The sequence below is a fragment of the Blennius ocellaris genome (assembly GCF_963422515.1).
Source record: "Blennius ocellaris genome assembly, chromosome: 7".
NCBI lineage: Eukaryota > Metazoa > Chordata > Actinopteri > Blenniiformes > Blenniidae > Blennius > Blennius ocellaris.
The window spans coordinates 10,299,295-10,321,804 of NC_137656.1; the positions used below are offsets into that span (position 1 = coordinate 10,299,295).

At 40.1% G+C, this 22,510-nt stretch overlaps 2 protein-coding genes across 2 annotated transcripts; both read right to left on the bottom strand.

The window, feature by feature from the left end:
• Window positions 1–1,348: 1,348 nt before the first annotated feature.
• On the bottom strand, window positions 1,349–15,431 carry rnf122 (ring finger protein 122). Its single transcript, XM_080499409.1, has 7 exons — window positions 15,365–15,431; window positions 15,113–15,235; window positions 8,386–8,542; window positions 2,913–2,958; window positions 2,753–2,794; window positions 2,543–2,625; window positions 1,349–1,487 (listed from the first exon to the last, which is right to left on the bottom strand). The coding sequence occupies exons 2-7, from the start codon at window positions 15,135–15,137 to the stop codon at window positions 1,373–1,375; spliced, it is 468 nt and encodes a 155-aa protein (XP_080355535.1). The 5' UTR covers window positions 15,138–15,235; window positions 15,365–15,431; the 3' UTR covers window positions 1,349–1,372.
• A 1,475-nt stretch (window positions 15,432–16,906) lies between these two features.
• On the bottom strand, window positions 16,907–20,612 carry LOC308132187 (gamma-glutamyl hydrolase). Its single transcript, XM_080499186.1, has 9 exons — window positions 20,563–20,612; window positions 20,363–20,477; window positions 20,039–20,089; window positions 19,864–19,948; window positions 19,464–19,602; window positions 18,920–19,026; window positions 18,314–18,407; window positions 18,078–18,215; window positions 16,907–17,126 (listed from the first exon to the last, which is right to left on the bottom strand). The coding sequence occupies exons 1-9, from the start codon at window positions 20,609–20,611 to the stop codon at window positions 17,008–17,010; spliced, it is 897 nt and encodes a 298-aa protein (XP_080355312.1). The 5' UTR covers window position 20,612; the 3' UTR covers window positions 16,907–17,007.
• Window positions 20,613–22,510: the final 1,898 nt, after the last annotated feature.

Consider the following 22,510-nt stretch of genomic DNA (forward strand, 5'->3'; position numbering starts at 1 on the left):
GGAGCGTTCTGCCCCTAGGGGACGCCAGAGAGCTTCGGAGTGGGAATAATCTGGGCTTCAAAGGAAAGTCATTTCCTAGCGTGATTATTCCTCATTTGATCATGATTTCATCCTAGAGATAAAGACTTACTGTATGTTGGAAATGAAAAGTATCTGTCTAACCTGGTATATCCCACCAGCCATTATCACGAATCTCTTATAATCAAAAACAATAGCACGTCCAGTATGTAACCAAAATTTACCACTTGGAATGACACAATGCTGCGAGGGGGAGGGGAGTGGGAGGGCCTCATCCTCTCACACTTTGAAAAGCCTGGATTTATGAAAACAGACCAAAAAAAACCCATCTTTGAACAATAAAAGTGGAAAATACAACTGGACAATGTGCAGTATGTCATCATGATAAAAACTCTATATGTGACTTCCAGTATGTATTCAACTCATCGTGTCAGAAGAAAACTCGATGGCTTGAGAAAGCTAGTTTTACTACATTTTAACAAAAGTTTGAAAAGCATGATCCTAGTATTGAGGCTTGAACTAAGCTTTTCCATTATTACTAAAAAAAAGTGCGACTGAAATGTAACCTTGTTGAAATCATTTTGAATGCCTTTTCACAGGTTCTAACAAAAACCGTCTGTGCCTTCACTGGAGTATTATTATTCTATTCAGGTTCCAGACATTTTTGTTGTTCCTCTCCTCGCTGTTCGTTTATACAAACTCTAAAAGCCGCCCTTGGACAACCCCCAAGGATTTTGAACAGAGTAGCTAAATGTGTGTTGCAAAATTTTTGAATATGAAATGTGTTATCCTCTGGCATTTGTGGGGGGGGTTCAGTAATCTCAGCCAATGTGGGTAAGTATTTCATGGCTGCACCCATCACAGCAGACATGCCTCATACAGACTCAAGAGAGGATCAGCGCATCCTGCTGAGAAAACACTTAACACTGTCCACATCACTGTGAGGGAAAAAAAAAAAAAAAACAACCCAACCTTCTCCTCCACTTCAGTGTTGCCATTACTCGCACTCGAGGCAACGAGAGAAGATGTGACGGAGCAAGTGGTGAGGGGATCTTGAAAGAGTGGCGGAGTGATGTGTGGGTGGTTGAAGATAATCTCTCAGACACCACAAGGTGTCGTGTTGCCATCATGAAGATCGTTGCCTGGCAACAGCATCCTTTAGAGTCTTCCTCTGGGTGGTAACTAGGTTACCCCAATTTACCACCATCATGTTGGTGCTCTGCTGGACTTCAAGGGCAAAACAGTGTCTCTATCTTCCTGTTGATCACTGACTCACACCAGCTGTATTTTTCTTTTTTCTTCTTCTCCCAGATATTGCCAGCATGGCTTGCTGGCTGGTGGAGCATTGACAGGATTAAACCAGTTCATCCAGCAGGGTCCCTATGCTGTGGTGCTGCTCGGGGGGGCCGGCAATGGGTTTGTTGCACATGGGACAGACACAGCGCACCTCCAGCCACTTTACCAGACACCTGTCAAGAGATATGCGGACATGAGAAATAAGAAAGGAAACTAAATTGCTGCAGGTCATTACTCATTTTTTTCACAAAATTACACACTTCTGGCCCATGCATGAGTATGTGAGAGCTCTGTGGGAGTCACAAATGTGACTGTGATTGACAAGCTACTATCATGACTGAGATGTATTGACGCCCTGATTTGTGATCTGCGTGGCAGCAGTGCTTTCACAGGAACTGTTTCCTAGTTAGATGGAGTCATGGGGGGGTGTTAGTGGGACAAAATGTGAGCAAGGATCTTTCCCAGTCAGTTCGGAAAAAAAAAAAGACTTCTTCTTTGTGTTACTGACAAAATGCAATCAGACCAAATGAGGATAAGAAAATACAAAACTTGGATACAAATTAGTTAATTGATCAAAACCACAGAGTAGGCTCAAAACAACAAAAAAAGAATACAAAGTTGTAAGTATATAAGAACAGGAGAAGTGAAAACATTGTCAAACAGAATATAGAATATATCACTGGCTTTGATGTGTTTCCTTATTTGTGAGGATGAAATTTATGACATGTGAAGTAGAATTTTATGAGGAAAATGCTGCACTTAACTTTATATTCAAATAGTTTTTCAGTTTCTCTACCATTTGGACAAACACAGGCCCACAATAATAATAATGCCATTAGTCACTGGGGGGGTTTCTTTTGGCTCTGTACAGGATTCCAAATGATCTCTGCCGAATTTTTCCAACGTAAACTGAAAAGGGAACTAAAAGGAGCTTTCTCAGGTGCACTGAGAAGCATTTCCTGTCATTAATAAAATGACAATGAATTGCTAAACTCCCAAACTTAGATTTTGTTTTTTTTTTTCTTTTTTGTTTTGGTATTTTCTTGGTCTTCCTGTAGTTGTCACTCAGGAGGGATTGAAGCTGCTACAAGGCCTTGTGAAAACGGTTGCTGACCCTTGATCTGAAGTCACTAGCCAGTTCAAACGCTGCCGTTTTCATCTGAACACACCAGGGCAGGTGCCGGGCAGAAAAACAGGCTTGAAGAAAGACTCGCTGTACGCTACTCACTTCCTGTGGAAAGCATGTTGGCATGGCAACACTCCCAGCTCGTCTTTCACTTTGAAGTCCTCGAGACACACGGCACACGTCTGCTGTGAGTGACAGACCGGGGAGCGTGAGAGCGGACAGCCATTATATCAAATTATCGCGAGTCAACAGTTTAAACCTGAAAGTCTGAGCAGAAACCGGCACGAATGTGCAGGTAAATGTCATTCTTACCCCGTGAAGGCTCAGCTTTTTGGGATCTCCTTTTAAAACTACCTGTGGGAGGAACAGAGCAAGTGTGGGGTTTTTTTGGTTGTTGTTTTTTTTTTTTAATAAAGAGCTTTTTTAGCCTCAGATCTGTGAAGTTGCTGCTAAAAATAAACCCCAGTCTTACCTCTCTGTATCCAAACCGCTCACTCTGGGCTTGGTGTCGTAGTTTGCTATGAATGAAAAGAAGATACAGATTATTAGATTCGTCTTTATAAATTGTGTGCTTAATGTTTCAGGAGACAGAAGAAAATAGAAGAAAGAACACTGCAACCCTTTAGGTCTTTATTTCATAAAACATCTGTGCTGGAAGGTAAACGGGCTGTATTGACACGCTATGTAGAGAAATATATAATCAGCTGAGGTAAACTCCAGTTCTCTCAGAACCTTTATTTGGATGAAGCAGTGTAGAAGTACATTATACACGACTTCATATATGATTGACAGCGTTACTTACTTTCCTTGGATAAAAAAAAGAAAAGAAAAGCATAACCATGCAAAACACTTTTTTAAAAATTAATATCATAAATCCCAAATCCCAAAATGTATCAAATATAATACAAGTACATCATGTATTTAAAAATGTTTTAATAATAACAAAAGCCTTCCTGTGGAAATGGGGAGACATTTGCACCGAGTGTTTTTAGTTGTGCACAGGCGAATTGCTAACTTCCTTGTGAGTGGCGGGGCAGGAAAAAGACCATTTGTTTTGTCATATTTTTCACCAAAACTACACGTCTGTCCACTTCTGATTTTGACAAGTTTGAACTGTAATTTAGCTGTAATTTAATTTAATGAAAAATGCTCTAATACCAATGAGGAAGCAGCAACGTTTGTTCATCAGTATACCACAGGAGTATTCACTAAACTATACTCAGAATAATATAAGTAAATTATATAACCAAAATAAAAAAGCCATTTTTGCATAATGAGATATTTTAAGTAATATATTAATATTAAATTTAAATATATATATTTTTTTATTATCAATGTTTCAAAAAAGGAAATTTCCTCAAATTGATGTACAGAGCTGACAGATTATCCCAAATACACTCGATCGTGAAACAAAACATGATTATTAGCGGATTAGGTATGTGCACCCCATACACACACACACACATTGTTCACACACTTACACAATCATGTAACATATGCTTGAGTGCATTCATACACAAAAACACGGCTAATGAGTACATTGCTTGTTTGAATCAGCCCGCCCCCCCCCAAAAAAAAAACCCAACAAAAAAACCCAACAATGGAGAGATCTTTATCACTTGGCAAACTCTGTCTGCTCAGCTGGGTTATTTTTGGGCCTCCTGTTTTTATACAACTAAACTTAGACTAAAATGTCTATCACTGTCTGTAATTCAGGCCTGAAAGTAAACGCAGCGACAGCCTCCGAGATGAAAGGTGAATGTTTATTTGTGATCAGTTCCCTGGGAAAACAAAAAAAAAACAATTATTCCGTTGAGTCAGTGTTTTAGAGTGACAACAGCGATCTGCTGTGTTTGTCATTTGGGTTTGCACTGATTACAGCTCGCAGTCTTCGAAAGTGAACAATGCAAGGATACACGTTTAACATGTGTTGAGGTTTCTCATGCCAGAAGAATGATGTGAAGTAGGTGAAAGGGGGGGAGTGGGATGGAGATTCATTGTGTAATATTCAGTCTGCTTGAATGGAAAAATCTTTTCAAGAAACCCCAGAGGGTTTCGCTCATGAGCGATATAGATTACACTCTAATCTATATTCCCATATAAAAGGATTCTGTGGTTAATGACTTTAGCAGAACCAACTGTTTGTGATTTATTGATATTGTAAATCCAACCCTCCGTCCGATTTATTGATTTATTTCTGTATTTATTTATTTATTACTCGTTTGCGACGATGGGGGCCGAGGGTCCTGCTCAAGGACCCACACTGCATGTTTTTTGGACTGTGGGAGGAAACAAAGTACTGGAGGAAATCCACGTACACATGGGAAGAACATGCAAACTCCACACAAGAGAGGGTTAATTAAAACATGAGATGAGACATTAATCCACAAAAACACAGTTTCAACAATTATTTAAATGATTATAAGCACGAATTAGGATACTCTCGTCTCATTGGGCCATGTCTAATAAATTAGTTTATACCCAAGTTTACCAATTCAACACAACTAACTAGTGTAGGAAGAGTTATACCTTTACTTGCATATTGACTGTAAACAATTCTATCTCATTCTATGAAAAACAAATAGGAAGTCTGGACATCTATATATAAAGTGTCAAAGATCATTCCCACTTTATTGTTACCAAATGACCTTTCATAAGCAGATTTAAATGACTTCTGTGCCTGATACAGTTCTGTCTCCGCGCACTTCCATGATCACAATCTATTGTAGCCAACTTATATTTTACCCTCAAAAGCATTTCTGAGTCCTTCCCCTCTCTGCGAGTGAGATAGCATCTGTTTCCAACTCAACATTATTGCAGGAAATAAGACAGTTTGTCGTTTATCTAAGTTCTTGTCAGATGCAGTGTGTCTATGTGCAGCTACTTGTGAAGCACCAGCCAGCTTTGTTTTTTGTTTTATATTTAATCCACAACTGTGTTTACATTTCGAAACGCTGCCTGGTTCTTTCAAAATTATTAGCCTGATTCTTCAATTTTAACGACTTCCTGGTCCCGAATTAAATGAGTCGGTGACTTTATTCAAGGGAGTTTTTCAATCATTGTCAGGTTAAAACCACTTCTACTTGGCTGCTGTACCTTTTAGACCTCAAATTATCGCTCTGACGAGCTGCTCTGCTCCTGAGCACTGTTGGAGCAGACTGGGGATCCATTAAAGATGCAATGTTTTTGGCTTCTCTTGTTGCCACCTCCATTTTCACTGGTGTTTACTGCAGAGGTGAGTTTACATGTAAGACACGTGAAATGGCTGAGTGATGAAAAAAAAAAAAAAAACACGTGACATGAAGGAGGAATCTTTTTAAAGAGAAGAGGTTTCTGAATCAAACCTGACTGTAACATAGTAATAAGAATAAGAATAAGAATAAGAATAAGAATAAGAATAAGAATAAGAATAAGAATAAGAATAAGAATAAGAATAAGAATAAGAATAAGAATAAGAATAAGAATAAGAATAAGAATAAGAATAAGAATAAGAATAAGAATAATAGAGAACCTGCCCCAACAGAGAATAACAGTTCTTACACAGTATTCATCTGGTTTATCAGTCAATATAAATGAATGCACACTCACACTCCTACTCAGGGCTACCTTCAGCATGTTGACGGAGCCAGAGGAAGTGACTCAGTGGTTATGATTCACAGACGGACAGTTTGAGGGAGGCGTGAACAACATGAGCGTTCTCTGACACGGCCGATGGTTGACTTAGTGGTGAGCTTCAGTCACGTAAAACAATCGTGTTCACGACCCCAACACTATGTATATATGTAGAAATTAAAAATGGTGACGATAGTAATATTACATGATCTCGCTGAAAAGGTGGGGTCTTCTTAATCTTAATTTCAGCAGTATATTGTCAGTAATCATGACTCTCGATTTTTGTGAAAACAAAATATACTCCGTTGCATTGTCGAGTGCCAGAAGAAGAAAAAAAGTGTCATCTAATTGAGGAATTGTGATTAATAAATGTAGTCAAAGACACTTACAGAGGTTTCAAAAATGTGAAGGGTATAATCATACAGTATTCCACTTCCTTGATAAACTTCGGGTGATGAAATTACAGATTTGGAGTATCCCTCTATTGTACTTTTCACGTGTCTCTTGTTCACTCTTCAACGTCGCTGGAGCTGATTCCTGCTGACAACGGGCAAAGTGCATCCTGAGTTTGCATGTCATTTCTGTGGGTGCACTAGCTTTCCCTGCGTACTCTCGTTTCCTTCCCTGTGTTGACTTGAGTATCGGATGAACTGCCCGCTGTGCCCTTAGTTCTGGTGAAGTGGTACAGAAGAAGAGAGGCAGGACCACTGAGCAATGGGTGGACCTGGGCTAAACCTGAAAATATTGGACGATCAATGTACAGTATGAGGCTGAAGTAGACGATAAAGCTCATTTCAGACATTTCCATCAATGGCTGTAAATGTTTGCTTTGTTTGTCTATTTTACAGACGGCAATTGTTAAATTATACAAAATAAATGAAATTGTTACATAAGATCTAATACAGAGATTATTTTTGGTTTGATGTTCCAAGTGAAATTTCAATCTCTCTTTTGATTATTTAAATCCAATAAAAGGGTTATTAGGATCAAATTACATGAGTGTCTGCCACCAAATCCATACATTTGCATGTAACTGTTTCTATTGTGATTTATTTCCTCCAGACGGCAAAAAGGCTCCTGCATACATCTTGAAAACAGATAGCGATTTCCTCAACGGTTTGGCATTTTGATAACACACTACCACTTGGTCATCAATTCTAATTCATATTCAACAAGACCAAAAATAGAACCTCCCACTATGAGACATGAGGTCATTTGCCAAATCCTGATGCTGAGTCATCCAAAGGGAGCCTGAGATCAAAAGCAAACTCAACTGCAGGTGTTGCTATTTCCTGATGAGGTTTTTGTACGCCACAGACCTTCATTTGTAATGATTTGCTATGCTCCCACTGTGTACTATTCAGGCCGTGTTCATTCTGAGCAGACGTTTCTCCGTGGCTTCCCTAATTTCTGTCCTCACACATTGTGACGGGCGGCATCCTGTTGCCTCACATCCCGTCCTTCATACACAAACGTTCCCCTCAAGCTCATCAGGGAGTTCACAGTCAACTGCGGGAGAGGTCACCCTGTTCCTTTTTGTTTTGTTTTGTTGTTTTTATTAAAAATCTCCCTAACTCATTGAGTGTCTTATGGTGGTTCTCCTTTTAGCATTCAGGGACTTCAATTCTCGTGAATATCATATTGTTCAGCTAAACTTGTCCCAGGGCTTCTAAGCGTGCAAACTGATGTTCAATACTTTGTTTGTGTGGCAAGATGAGGCCATCCTCCTGACCCTCCTGAAGGAAAATGCACACGCACGCACACACACATTAAAAAAAAAAAAAAAAACACTCCCCGACACTTGTTTAAACCACTGATTTAGACAAACACTGTGCTGAGCTGTCATGTTCATGCTTCTGACAGTTTGAGATGCTCTTCTTTAAAATGTGGTTGACTGAAAAATTAACCACCTGCCTTCAAAATGCACTAAATTTTGAATTGTGGATATGGAAGAAATGTGTGGGCTGTCGCAGTATGCTTGGGGAGATTTCAGCAGCACTATAATACGGAGCCAGAACGCCCACATTGACTCCCTTAAGGGAATTCTGGTCACAGAAAATCTTTGCACGGCTTCATTTGTGGTCCAAAGGTGAGGCCGTGTCGATCTGACCCGAACCTTTCTGTGCAGGTTTTAGATAAATAGTTGTAGCCAGTCAGACTTTGAAAGCTGGGATAAGGCTAAGAAAATCCGAACAACTTCTTCAAAGTGTGAATAGCTGAAAAAAAACAAAAACGTTTTTTGACACTTTTACCTAAGTGACTAAATAAATGTCACTTTTATTGCCATCTTCCTTCTCTATAAATGGCATGTTTGTGCTCCTGCAGCCACCCACCTGATGAAGTAACAGCAGAAGATGAGGCTCAGGATGAAGACAGAGATGCCCGTCCCGAAGATCACCATGTAGATATTGAGAGGTAGGTCCTGGAAAGTGATGGGCGGCATGGTGCACGACTTGTTGGAGTAAACCAGTCCCAGACCACAGAAGCAGCCTAGACAAAGACACGTTCAAGAATTCAGGGCCCATTGACAGGGACTTGTTACAGTATAATGCATGCATTTATGTAAAGGTAGTCTTAAACATGAATATAAATTTATTTTTGAAGTACTAAACCATGCATGTGCAGCAGAGACAGCGCTCTAGCTGTGTCTGTATCACGTCGAAGCCAGCTAGCCAAGACTTTAAACATGCTCATACACAAAGGGCTGAGGAAACCAGAGCCCTGTGACCACTGCAGTACATGCATAATGGTAAATGAGTCATTTTTAATGTACTTAAGCATGTAAAACAGTCCCGATTCAGTATCCAAGCAACAAGCCAGAATCTTTTAAGATACTCCTTTGTCCAATAAACAAGGTCAGAGCAGTTTGCAGGCACTCGAGTGGACACATGAAAACCCGACAGCCAGAGATGAAAAGATTATATTTATGCCGCTGTCTTCCATTCAATCTGAATTACATATGTTTAATACGCTGATCAAATCTGGTTATTAAGCTTTAAGACTAAGAAGAATAAGAGTGTAATTTGAAGAAAATGGCTCCCAAAATTGCTTTTTAGGCTTTCCATATTCTTGGATAGTGTGGTGACTCATCCATATGCACTACCAGTGACTGCAAATCTAAAACACAAGCGCAGCACAATGTGGTTTTCTCATCTTGAACTGAGCACTTTTGGAAGAAAACCGGAGTGTGCTCTAATCAAAACAGATGAGACTCGCATTGAAGGTGCCCTCCTTTGTCCATCTGTATTGCTTTGATGATCCACTCCTCTGTGTGCTTGTTTTAACATGAAATAGATCATCACTGTAATGCCACTGCCTGCAGAATAAAGATGGAGGGAGAACAGTAGAAGAACCAGTGTGGCACAACACCGAACAGGCTGCACAACTGACAGGATTTTATAGGCTCTTGATCTTTCATTCCACAGCCAGTAGACACTCTCCACTTGTTGAAAGGTGTATGCTAACTTTTAGCATATTTACTTTGACATTTTTGTGTGTTTCTCTTTCCTCACTTGTTTCCGGGATTGTTTTCTTCTTTTCTCCTTTTCTTTCACTCTTTCTTCAATATTAGTGTGTCCTTATGTGTATTGGTGTGTCTACGATACATTGGACGTGCGCACGTGTATGTATTGCATGTGTATGTATGCAGTGTGCACACGCGCAGATGTATTTACGCGTATATGTATGCATGGAGTGTAGCATGGGTATACGTATGTGTATGGGAGAGTGTGTGCATGTGCATGTTTGGGCGTGTGTGTATGTGCATAGATGTGTACGTAGGTATGCAAATTCACATGTATGTATCCTCTCGCCATATATCTCCCTGTTTTTGTTAATCACACTCCTAAATGTGAAGGGAAGGGTATGGAGATGCAGGTAATGTTTTGTTTTTTGCCACTTCCCTCGCTGTTCTGTTCTTTTTCTGTACAACAACAGAAAAACAACTTAATATATATATATATATATATATATATATATAAAAATTATAATAATTTTGTCGATTGGATTCCAACAAGCTTTTAGAAGTAATTCATCAGAGGGTTCAAATCCACAGGTTTAACTGTTGAGCGTGTGCTTTTCAAGAGACCACTATCATATTTTCACATACTCGTCTTACCATTGTATGCCCTGATGCACTTGTGATTCAAGTGTGAAAGTGATTAATATAAAAAATGGAAATGAACTTGAAGTAGCCCTGAATCTTTTTAAGGTATGAGAGAACTATATTTTATATCTTATAGTTAAAGAAAATTTGATAATAATCTTACATTCATGTAAATAAACTACCGATGTGACCCCCAGAGGGTTGTGGAGTGCTGTTGTTCGTGCCATTATTTCTAACAGTCACAATGCAATATTGTCTTACTTTCATTATGCACGTTAAATAGAGAACGTCAAAATACAAGATTGCAAGCATTAGACTCAAAGTAGGACGACGGCAGACAAAAGAGAAGTGAATCAGAGAGACAAAGAGACACAGCAAGCATATTTGTGTCAGCGTGAGTAATAAAAAGTCAGTATTTGCATTTGAGAGGAGCCTTTGTGAGGTCAGGGTCACGCCAACCCAGCGAGCGATAGTGAATGAGGACGCGGGACTCATCGCAGTCTGCTGATACTTCTGCAGATTACATCAGGAACACAACAAGAGACTGCAGATTTTCATTTCGATCAAACACCGCAGAAGCTGATTTCTCTCATTAGCACACTCTCATCCAGAGACAAGGGAGTAATCAGTCAAAATCAACTTGTACATTGTTTAATAGAGGGCCACCGACTCTTGGCCTCGTGAGCCACATGGCAGCCGGCTGATCATAAAAACGAAGTGAAGTCAACTATATGAATCTGCCCAGTGAAGAGCTTCATCTCAAGCAAAGTTACCACCCACATGCTTTCCTTTTAAAACTGTGTGAATGTGTTGACTGTCTATGTTTGCAACTCCTGAGATGAGCTGGTTATATATCCAGATACACAATGTAGAGACAGGCAGATGGATTGTGAATGGGAAAAGGTGGGTGGATGAAGAAATGGGTGAATAAATGGCTGGACAGATGGATACGGAGAAGGATAAATGAAAGGCTACTGGAAGCTCAAAACTATGGGTGGACAAATGAAAAGATCAATGCACGGATGACGAGACAGACAAACAGCAGATGAAGACCTTTACCAATTTAATTCCCCCGTGATGGATATTGTTTTCTTGTAGCATTGCTTTTTCAATCGATTGCGATATTTCTCGTCACTCCTGCAGCCAAAGTAACACATTGACATTTCAATCCGACACCTCTCCCGCCTCACAGTGGAAACTGCAGCATGACAGGATCGATACCTCCCGCCTCCCGGTTCCACTCGCACTGAACAAGCTGAGATTCTCCATTAATAGAGTCTCATTGAGTCGCCACGTTCAAGTTGCAACGCTTCACTCTGCAAGGCACAATTCTTACCAGAGGCATCAAACTTTAAAACTAATCTCAATCAACATAGTCAACTTGTGTGTGAATGAAACACTGATGAAATCCTGCCGGAAAGACTCTGTGGACATTAAACTGAAAGATCTTACTTTGTTAGAGTAGCAAATCATTTAGGCCACACATAATGTAGTGGTCAACAATCTCAGCTCATAGCAACACTATCCCTCAACCACAGCTCTCTTTGTTGTACTTGTGCATGTCCAAAAACGGCAATTTGAACATAGTAAGTGACTATAAATGTATGAATATAAATGGTTGTCCGTCTCTTTGTGTGCCTGATGATGTGTCCAGTGTTCTATAGTCAAAGAGATTTATCTGAGCCCGAGTTTGAATATAATCGATAGAAATAATGGAGTTATAAAAGTATGATCAAAACACAGTTTTCTGTGTTTATACTTCTCTCCTTTCATATCCTTAATTGTTATACATCATCTTACAATGTCACATGGAAGTAACTCGTCTGATTAGAAACTTCACGTTTTCCACGGCTCTCCTGGGATTGCATGAGCAAATCAAAATCGACCATCATTTGGATGATTATCAGCACAACAGCTTAAAAAAAGGGAGTGAAGCTGATGTTAAATTACAAGCACATGGGGCTATTTATGGATCGGGTCTAGAAAAATCAAAAGTAAAAGGATTAGAAAAAAGTTAGTAGATAGACTCTAAAGGGTCTGCATATTTAAAAAAATAAAATACCCAGAGAAGCTTTGAAATATAAAATAATTTACAATAATCATAATCCATATACAGCACACAAGTGGTACGAAAAACTATTTTTAACTAAATCCTAAATACATCTTTCAAAGTTTCCATTTACTCATTCTACTATTTCTCTTTGAACTATTTTCACCCTGATATTTCAGAATTTACAGTGTCGTGTAATTTATTAGCTGTCCTATACGCTGACACATCTGCAAGGGGTAACATGAATTAATTTCTTTTGTATTAAAAACCAAAGTATTTTACTGTTTGAGCATATTATCTTAGCATCTGTCTCGTACGTCTTCACACCAGATGTGTCACAGAAACATTCTTATTTCTAGGTCGAGGACGATGTTGTAGCTTTAATCTTGGTAAAACTGTTTCAATCGGGTCAGATTGTCACGTGTCACTTAGAAATTGACTAAATGCAGTGAATTAATATATTAATGATAGAATCAGTGAGTGTGAAAGCGCCATTTCCTTTCAGAATCACATTTTCATTGTTTCAAGACTCCATGACTGTTTATTTTGCTATGTATGCTAAACTTTGGAGATACTGTGGCGGATAATCCAAATCTTCCCCGAAACAATCCAAAGTGTTTGGATAATTCATCAGAAGCAGCATTAGGAGAGAAAAAAAACAACAACATGCATAATAATACAATGTAAACTCCTTTTGTGCCATTAGTTCCTTTACATTCCCAGAATAATACGGAGGATGTGAGCTAACGAGCAGCTGTCGAGGCGTGAGGATGTGGACATACAAACAGGCACGTTGACCTAATTTTCTCCATTACATGTGTCAAACAGTCCGAATGGCAAAGATGCTGAAAGGACAAAGAGACACATACTGCCAGAAAGAGAGAGAATGAGGGTGGTGGTGGTGGTGGGGGGGAGCATATGTGTGTATTCATGTCACTGCACAGCTGATGGCACAAATCACCTGTGAAGCTGCTGCAGACTCACGATGCAAATCTGGGTCATTTGTACTGAAGTCTTTGTGCTCATCGTATAGCCCTTGTCTGTGCGCATGGGCACTCATGTTTGCCTCCTCCACTTTTGTATGAATTGAAAGCACACGGCTGTATGTGATATTTTGCTTTGGGTGCAGCCTTACATGGCCACTGACCTATATATCGGCGCTTTCGTGATAGTTCCCGTTGCCATGGCGCCAAGCGGATGCATAAAATGGGATGATGCAGGCTTACCAGCGAAAGTTCTCATTTTGAGGACAGAGGAAATCGGACTCAGACAGTGGTTTCTAAAAAAAAAAGGCAAGAAAGTCCCTCTGTGAATTGATAAAGCTGTAAAATACCTCGACTAAAGCAGATTCACTGACAGCCCCTGTGAGATGATGGGGTTGTTTCGTTGTTGTTTTTTTTTTTGTCCTATATACGCAGCGTTCACACAAAGCTACCGACGCTGCTGCCGCTCGCACTGAAGAGAGAACTTCCCATCAAATATTCAGCACTTCACATGGGGGAAACACTCAGGCATGCCTGCCTTGCACGGCTGCTGCCGTCTTCGGAAAGAAAGTAGGTTGGAACCAGAACTCCTGAGCCACGGACATGAAAGTACTACATGTGTCACACAACACACTGAGACAAATAGGCTCGATCACAGACACAGTGGGGCACACGGGGCAGGCGCTGGGCTGCGGCCGCCTGATACTGCTTCATTTTTTTTTTTTTCCCCCAGCAGAATGTCACTCTTTGATACCGTGTGCGTGTGCGTGTGTGTGTGTGTGTGTGTGTGTGTGTGTGTGTGTGTGTGTGTGTGTGTGTGTGTGTGTGTGTGTGTGTGTGTGTGTGTGTGTCCCCACACACTGTTTCCCCAATGAATAGCAGGGGAGTTGAGCAGCACAAAGGGAGTAATTGTTTCTGGTCTGAACGGCACCAACAGTCCACTGAGGAGGCTGCTGGGGCTCCTGCATTCAAAGTCAAAGAGGAAAAAGACCCCCTCCGATCCATCATCCTCCCCAGGTTTCCCCATCACAACGGACCACAGAAACACCATTTCGCTGCTGCGAGATGACTCGTTGTTGGTTTTTTGTTTGTTTCATTATCAGTGATACACTTCTGGGTGTGAAACAACAGAGGAGAAGTTGTTCCGGCTTCCCAAGATAATTGTTTGAAGTCAAGAAGAGTGTAAGTGAGAGACTGATAACAGTCGGCGTAAACAAGGTTACACAGAGAGGCAAATGTTACACACAGACAACACAAAGGGCGGCCTTGTGGGGCTTTTGACTGGACCTACTCTGAATGGAAATAAAGGGCTTATTATAGTGTCTTACTCTAAATAATACAAAGGCTGACTTTCAATCACTGTTTTTATCATTTGTAAGAATCTCAGCAGAAAATATCATCGGTGACTCAAAACCTGCAAGCAGCTAATCAATAAGTGAATATATATAGTATTGTGTGTTGTGAAAACAGAATGGTTGTTTAACGAAAAAGATGATTTTTTTTTTGAGTGGAGAATTTTAATCAGTCCTCGTCGTAGCTTTAATGATTATAGGAGAAATGTATGGTCTTTGGTATAACGTCACCATAAATACTCTTGTAAAGACACATTTACACAGTATATTTTTCATGTTTGCTCCCACTCATGGGTCCTCATGAGCAGCATTTTTTCCCCCTTCCAGTAAACAAACTACAACTTGCCGATTGCCGTGTTATACATGCTTTTTTAAAATAAAGATCCCAACAAGTGACGGAGCACCTCAAACTAAACACAAATGAAGCACCGATGGCACCTTGATTGGGTTTTTCATGGCGCTTACAATAAACAACGTTTTAGAAAACATCTCATTCGCTCACGCTCGGATCATGTACTGGACGGACGATCAGCGAGGCCCCAACAAACGTAATGCGAGATGATCGCTCACCGTTACACCACTGAAACGGGTGCATCAATGCACCAGAGGGAGTCCTCGCCGGAGGGATCCGATCCGTGTTTACCAACAAGCAGCCCGTGCAGAAGGGAGGACGGCGGCGGCGTGCAGCGGCGGCTGAGCCCGAGGAGTGTGACACACACAGAGAGAGAGAGAGAGAGGGGGGGGGGGGGGGGGGGGGGGACAATAGCTCCAGTAAACAGGTCGTGAGAGGAGGCGAGGGGAGAAGGCGCTGTATCTCCTAACTTGGGAGCGCACTTATGCAGCAGAACGCGCGCGACGGTTCATCTCTGCAGAAGGAGAAGCGCTGACGAGGATGTGGAGGATGATGAAGAGGAGGATGAGGAGGATTCTCCGTTCTCTCGCCTCCGCGCCGTGGCTGTTTTGACTCCGCGATTATTAATAGACGGCATGACACTGACCCAGCAGCATCTGTGAGTGTGTGTATGTGTGTGAGAGAGAGAGAGAGAGAGAGAGAGAGAGAGAGAGAGAGAGAGAGAGAGAGAGAGAGAGAGAGAGAGAGAGAGAGAGAGAGAGAGAGAGAGAGAGAGAGAGAGAGAGAGAGAGAGAGAGAGAGAGAGAGAGAGAGAGAGAGAACTGGAGCATGGGTCGTCTCTCCCTGACCCCGCCCCCCTGCAGACGCTACGGACACGCGGCTCGACCAATCAGCGGTTGGGCTGAGTGTTTCCTGTGTCTCTCCCTTTAGATGAGCTCGTTTTTCTTTTACAGGCCATTTAATCAGGGAGAGGAGCCGGACAAGCACCAGGCTCACTGACTGATACGACACAGATACAATTCATTGTAATGAAATACATTTTTTTTTCTTAATCTTATTTTATCATGCCTTGTTTCTTCAATGGCAACACATTCTGAGAGACAGTACCTTTACAATTAGGAAGAACAAAATGAAAACATCCCTCAGACATTTAAGGTTATGTGTAATACACGAGGGTGTAATCCAGGGGCAAAACCAGCTCTGGGGTGGTACTGTTTAGATCGATGGAATGGATAGACAGACAGACAGCCATCCACTCGTGACTGTTATGAAACACAGAGAAATACCCTGTCCTCATTTTCACTCTGAAGGTGGGAAGTGACATAAACAAGTATTTCTGTGTGTCTCTCCTTCACCCAGTGTGTGTGGGTGCAATGGAGGCTCCTGCACCTTTTCCATGATTACAACAAAAAGAAGAGTAAAGGATGTAAATAGGAGACTGTCTGCAGTAACCGCCTGTACACTGTTTGCTGTATCATAATTATTTGTAATAAGGTATTTTTTATACCACTGCACTATTTGGATTTATACATCAAAATAATAACAATTAAAAAAAACACAATGACACAAACAGTGTTTTACAACTAAAATTGCATTGTTTTGTTTGTCTCAAGCTTTATCTGCATTTTCTTGAAACATTGGGTTAAAGAGGTTAATGAGATACAGGTGAAATTCAGCCTCTATTACTACTCATTTAAATAATTGGAGCCCCTTAGATTTTGGGTAGATGGTTACATTTTATTACTGTAAATGAAGGAACCATACGGTCAGGGATCAAATTCCGACAAGAAATATAATTTCCTATAAAATGTCCTCATATTGGGAGACTGGAATAATATGTCAACTTTGTCTGACAGCATGAACCCAGAGTCTTCAAGTCTTCATTTAAATAAAAAAAACGCACATACTCACAACAAATGGACACACTCAAGTAGAAACTGCTTTGCAAATTACAACTTTAATAAAATCATCAATTTTCATACAAAAGCCATTCATTTTCTTTGTTTTGCATGTGGTTAAAACTGCTCCATTTTCAAGGCTGATCTGTAAGTAAATGTTGTGTAAAACTAGATTGTGTATATGAAGTCAAATACACACAATGAGGAGGGGGTTTTCAGAAGAAATAGACCTGCTCATATCCTGTGAAGTTCCCAGCATAGACGGGTGTGTAGTTGTAAATCAGCGACGAGGCCTCTTCCTCAGGATTGTCAAAGTGATGTAAACTTCTCCTTCCTAAACAAAGCAGAAGTGAGACGCATGTCATTATTGTCGTGGAGTGCAAGACAAATTAGCTTCATGTGGAAATTAAAACAGGAAATACAATCTGCAAATGCTTCTATTATTTTGAATGTTATTTGTGTTCAACCCTGTTATTATATACAACATATGTGGAGTTGGACAAAAAATTTACCTTTATGAGTTGAAGAGTCATATTGTTTTGGTTTGAATTGGTCTTCTAAGATAAACTGTCGGCATTTCGTTTAGATATAAGATAATGAATATTTGTTGTCAGCTGTAGTCTTTTATTACTACGGGCATGTATCAAACGAGAATAAACGTAGAGATTGCAAAATCTCTGATGGTAAAGGACATATCACAAGAATTTATTGTGCAATATCACATGCTGCGGTACAACAATACGGGTAAAAATTCCTGCTTTTAGAAATGTGAGAAAATTCAGTTTTGCTTGAGATCTTTATAGAGAGTTGTGACTAAGAGTCAAAAAGTGTATTAGGAAATGATTAATCCATAAATGTTATGTTATTTTGCTTTTCGTCATTTTTTTCACTCTAAAAATCAACACCAGATTTCTTGTTTTCATGAACATGCTAGCTAGTTTCGTAATTATTTAGCTTTGTTGGTGTACAGTATGGTCAGTATAAATTAAGTCCTCAGTTGTGTAGCTTTTACTGGGGGTCAATAGAGGTTGCTTTGTTGAGATAGTTCTAGAAATCCAATTGAGTGAGTGTTAGAAATTGGGATAATCGTTTGTAAATGTACATTTGTGGTTCATGGAGTTAAAGTCTCATGAATCATGCCCACAATGATGCAAATGTGTTGTAACATCAACAGTGTGACAAGATGTTGAGTATGAAAGCAAATTTAATTTGATTAAATAAAACTGATCCATAAGATATTTAGGAACCAATATTTGATCATGTGTTTTTTTTTTTGTTACAGTACCTTCATTGACAAAAAACTCAGCCAGCAGTGACGATAACTGAACAGCGTGACGTGAATGAGGGAAGTTGCGGTTTGATTTCCACTGGAATCGATTCACTTCAGGATGCCACTGCACTCCGTAGAAGGGATAATTTCTACCTGGTGGGACACAAAGAACAAAACAAACAACGTTAGTCTGGCTGTTGTACAGAGCAGTAATTCAGTTTGTCCAGATATTGTCAGAATTATCTAGTAACCTCCAATTGTTGAGACAAAGTGGGCTCCGTTTTCAGCGACGTTGGTGGACAGGAGGGAAAAGAAACTCTGCAGTTTCTTGTTTTCATTGAAGGTCTGTGGGAACATTTGTCACATCAGTTATCGTTACAGTGTTCCTTTTAGTAAATTACTTCTCATTTCCTTTTGTATTTCATCAGTGGAACTCATCTTTACTTTCTTATGTTCAATACGCTCGAGGATTCCGGGACAAAATACATGGTGTATAGTCTTCATGCACTGGAATTCTCAATGGCGAGCAATTTGATTAAACATAACTTAATTTGTGCCATGTAAAATTAACACAATGTGAAATTCAAAGAACTTAAATAATAAGATTACCACAAACGCATACCGTGAATCTCGGTTTTTGGCCTGCAGAGGTAACTTAACTTTAAATCAAACATTGTTTCATTCACCTTCTACGTTAAATAACTGCAGATTACACCATTTGGACTCTGCTGGTCCCAAAAAACCCTGGTAATTATGCCCATGTAGGAACGAACTTTTATGCATATCAACACAATATCAAGAATAAAAACCCCAACAGAGAAGAAAAAGACATGTGACACACAGGATTTTTGCTGTACCTTCACGTCAACTCCATAGTGGTGAAAGTTGCCAGTCAGAGGTTCTTGTGTCACAGCTTTAATGAGATCAGTGGGGAAATCTGTGAAGATCCTGCTGGAGTAAGCCTCTGCAGGGCAAAAGAAAAACAGATGTATTTATTATATATTCACTGGTTCTGTGTAACAGAGTCATTGTGATAATCAGGTTATCATAGTTGTGAAGACACGTGGTGTGGTGTCACCGCAATGAATGTGAGTGTTTATGATTCTGTGATTCCGTTCATGCAGTTTTCGAGTCAAAGAGAGACAAAATGTGAAAAAGAAAAGCTCCCATCCATCCGTCTATTACACAACCTTAATCAGTGTTATAATTGAGGGAAACCGACCCCAGTTATGGTTCAGAGTCACCAACTAAAATACAAAGCATGTCTCAGGATCGTGAGCGCAAATGTAACCCAAAGAGAAAACCCCACAGAGAACATGCAAACTCAAATTAGAACTGCAAACTGGGGCTGCACTATAAGTTGACACAACAAGGATTCCCATGAAGACGTTGATAACAAACCTGTGGTTAAGTTGAGGGGCAAAGCTATATTCTCAGCTGTGGTTTTTGTCAGTAGATTTTTACCAGCCACCAGAACAGTGAGAAGCTGCATGCCCATACACGTGCCCCAGATTGGGAAGAAGTCCCCGGCGTCATTGGCCTGGAAAGCACAACACAGTCAGAAATGTAAGATTCATAAGCCTGTAAGTAGCAGCAAATGTCCAGCAGAGTTTAATTACAAAATGAACACAATTAATCGAACTTGATTTGAAAAAGTGCACGAACAGATGTCTTTCAGAGTATTACAAAACTGAAGGCGGTGTTAAGCTATTTTTACATTCAATAGGATGACAGTGGCCAGAATTTTTTTTTTTAATGTATAAAATGGTAGTCAACATCATAAATAATGCTGTGAACTCACCACCATAGCCAGATTGTAAAAAAGCTTTGCCACCCTCGCGAAGTCTGAAGTCTCCAAATCCACAGCTCCTCCAATAAGAAGCAGGCTGAAGACAAATGGGAAATACATTTATTGTGCTCATTTGAGGTTGAAATATAATTCTATTGCACATTTGCAGTCACATGCTATGGCTCACCCATTAATTTTCTTGAAAATGTTCTCATATTCAGTATCAGTCAGGGTCAGTCTGTGAGAGGAAACAAATTCTCTGTCTTTATATAACAGGAGTTTCAACAGCTCATAACAACAGATGAGAGGCAGTCAGCTTCTCCGTGCACAAAATTTCAGATTACAAATAAATACCATAGTTGTTATCTTGTTCATGACATTGAAAGCACATTACATGAAAAGTTTGGACTACAATTAGAAGCACCATTCACGCTAACTTTCATTTGATTGGGTCACATGTGGCCCAGGTCTGCTCCTTGGTGTATAACGAACCCCACAGGACTGGACCCACCTGATAGGCATCACTCTGCTGCCCCCAGACTCCAGGTATTTCACATAGGAGGCCGGTATGTAAGTGCTCCCAAACGGCTTCATGACTTCATCTGAAACTATCTGAGTTAGAACCCCTGCGGAGCAAAAAACACAGCCGCTAATGAGTGAACTTAGAAGGGAAATGCAACACATTCAGCCCTGCAGGTACGTTTTACTTACCAATCACAGGTCTGTCGTTCACGGCTTGCTGGTGGACTTTAGTTGGCATACTTGTACAGACACAGACACAGCAGGCTAAAAAAAAACGTGTTGAAAATCCAGTGCTGGACATCTTCTTTTCCCACCAGGCTGAAAGGCGACGAATGGTGTGGATCTCGCTTCAGCAGACTGACATAAACCTACTCTAGGGGAGGATATAGTCATTTGCCAACGGGGAAGTGAGGGATGTCCCAATGTACGCATGTGATTCCTCCCCGACTGCACATGCCGGTCAAACCAGATCACTGCTGATGTGAATGCAAACATCCTTCCGACAGCTTGGACTTTTTGGTGAACTTTTGGATCATTTAGATTGTGGGAAACCCTTTACCTCAAACCCTTGCAGCCAGTACAGCAATAAGGAAGTGAAAGTTAATCCAGCACAGTGGTATTCAAAGTGCTGTCAGACAGGTTTGTGTGTTTGCGCTTATGAGGACCTAATCCTCATTAAATGCTACTGGGGAACTCAGGAAATCGTGCTTTTATTTTAGATGAGGACATGAGGTGAGGTTGCAGTGAGTTGAGGGAACTGGTGCGGCTGAAATTAAATCTGCAGGAAATTAATGAGAGTCAATATCATGTCCCCATATGGGTTAGAAACATGCAAGCATTCATGAGACAACAGCTGATCTATTTTTAGGCTCTAATTGCAGAGGTGTGCACAGACTGAGAGCTTTGTGTCGTTTATCTGTTCAAATCTCTCGCTTCTTTTTTTTTTTGTCTTTCTAACTTCAGCTAATACAGCTTAGTAAACCATTCTGAAAATGTGCCTATCCAGCAGAAATCAGGTTGCACATACCAAGGATGGAGATTCCATCCTACATTCTCAGAAAAAGCGAAGGAAACCTCTTCTGCAACATTGAGGTTTTTTTTGTTTTTTTTACTGATTGTGTAACAATAATAAGTTTAACAAATAAAATCTGCTCATAGTTTTTTTTGGGGGGGGGATCAGATCAACCATATATTGGATACATGAAACTTTTAAATAGAGTTAACTAAATATTTAAACAAAATGGGAGAAATCAAGATCAGGTTTATATTAAAGGATTCACACACAATACATTTAATGACATTTACTGTGAACTTTATTATCCCCAACTGCTTACAGGAGGCTGAAGCTCCCCATGTTCACAGCAGTGAAGTTTTTACATGAATTAACAGGAAGAATAAAATGACAATCTCCCGGAGCATCAGTCACTGTATTGACTTTTAAGTGAAATACAATCAATCAAGAGCATTGTTAAACTTCCAACATCAGTACAAGAGGAGAGGATTTATTAGGTGATGTTTTGGCCACATCTAGTGTTCATATGGTGCATATTTCCAGTTTCACCATAAGAACAATATGTCTCTGATTGTGTCCAGTGTAAAAAAATCATGTTTCACTCTCCCTTAAAGCATTTGAATCAATCGATTCCTAGAGTGAGCAGTTAATCGTCTTGAGGGTTACAACATGCAAAACGAGAAAAGCTAAAAACCATACTTGAGGGGAAGAGTCTCGCGTTTCATGCAGTTCTGTTTTATAAAGTATACCTCTTTAAAAAAGCATGATATTACATAATTCTGCTCTGCAGCAGTAAAGTCCTTGCATTTGTTTTGTGTGTATTTTGTTTGATTAGCTTTCAACAAACGTAAGGCTGATACAGGTTTGCCCACGATCATGACATTCACTGCGTGTGTAACGTCCACCCAGTCTGCTCTGTAGTATAAAGTAAGGTTGTAATTGGTGGTACAGCGTAAACAACATCTCAGTGCTTCACTCAGAAAACTTTAAAGAACAATAAAAAAAATAAATAAAATAAAGTAATGAGCATCCAATATGAAGTGATAGCCAGAGAACAAATCATCTAAATAATGTGAAATGGAAAACATGTGTGATCTCTGATTATCAAGAGTTGTTGGGTTGATT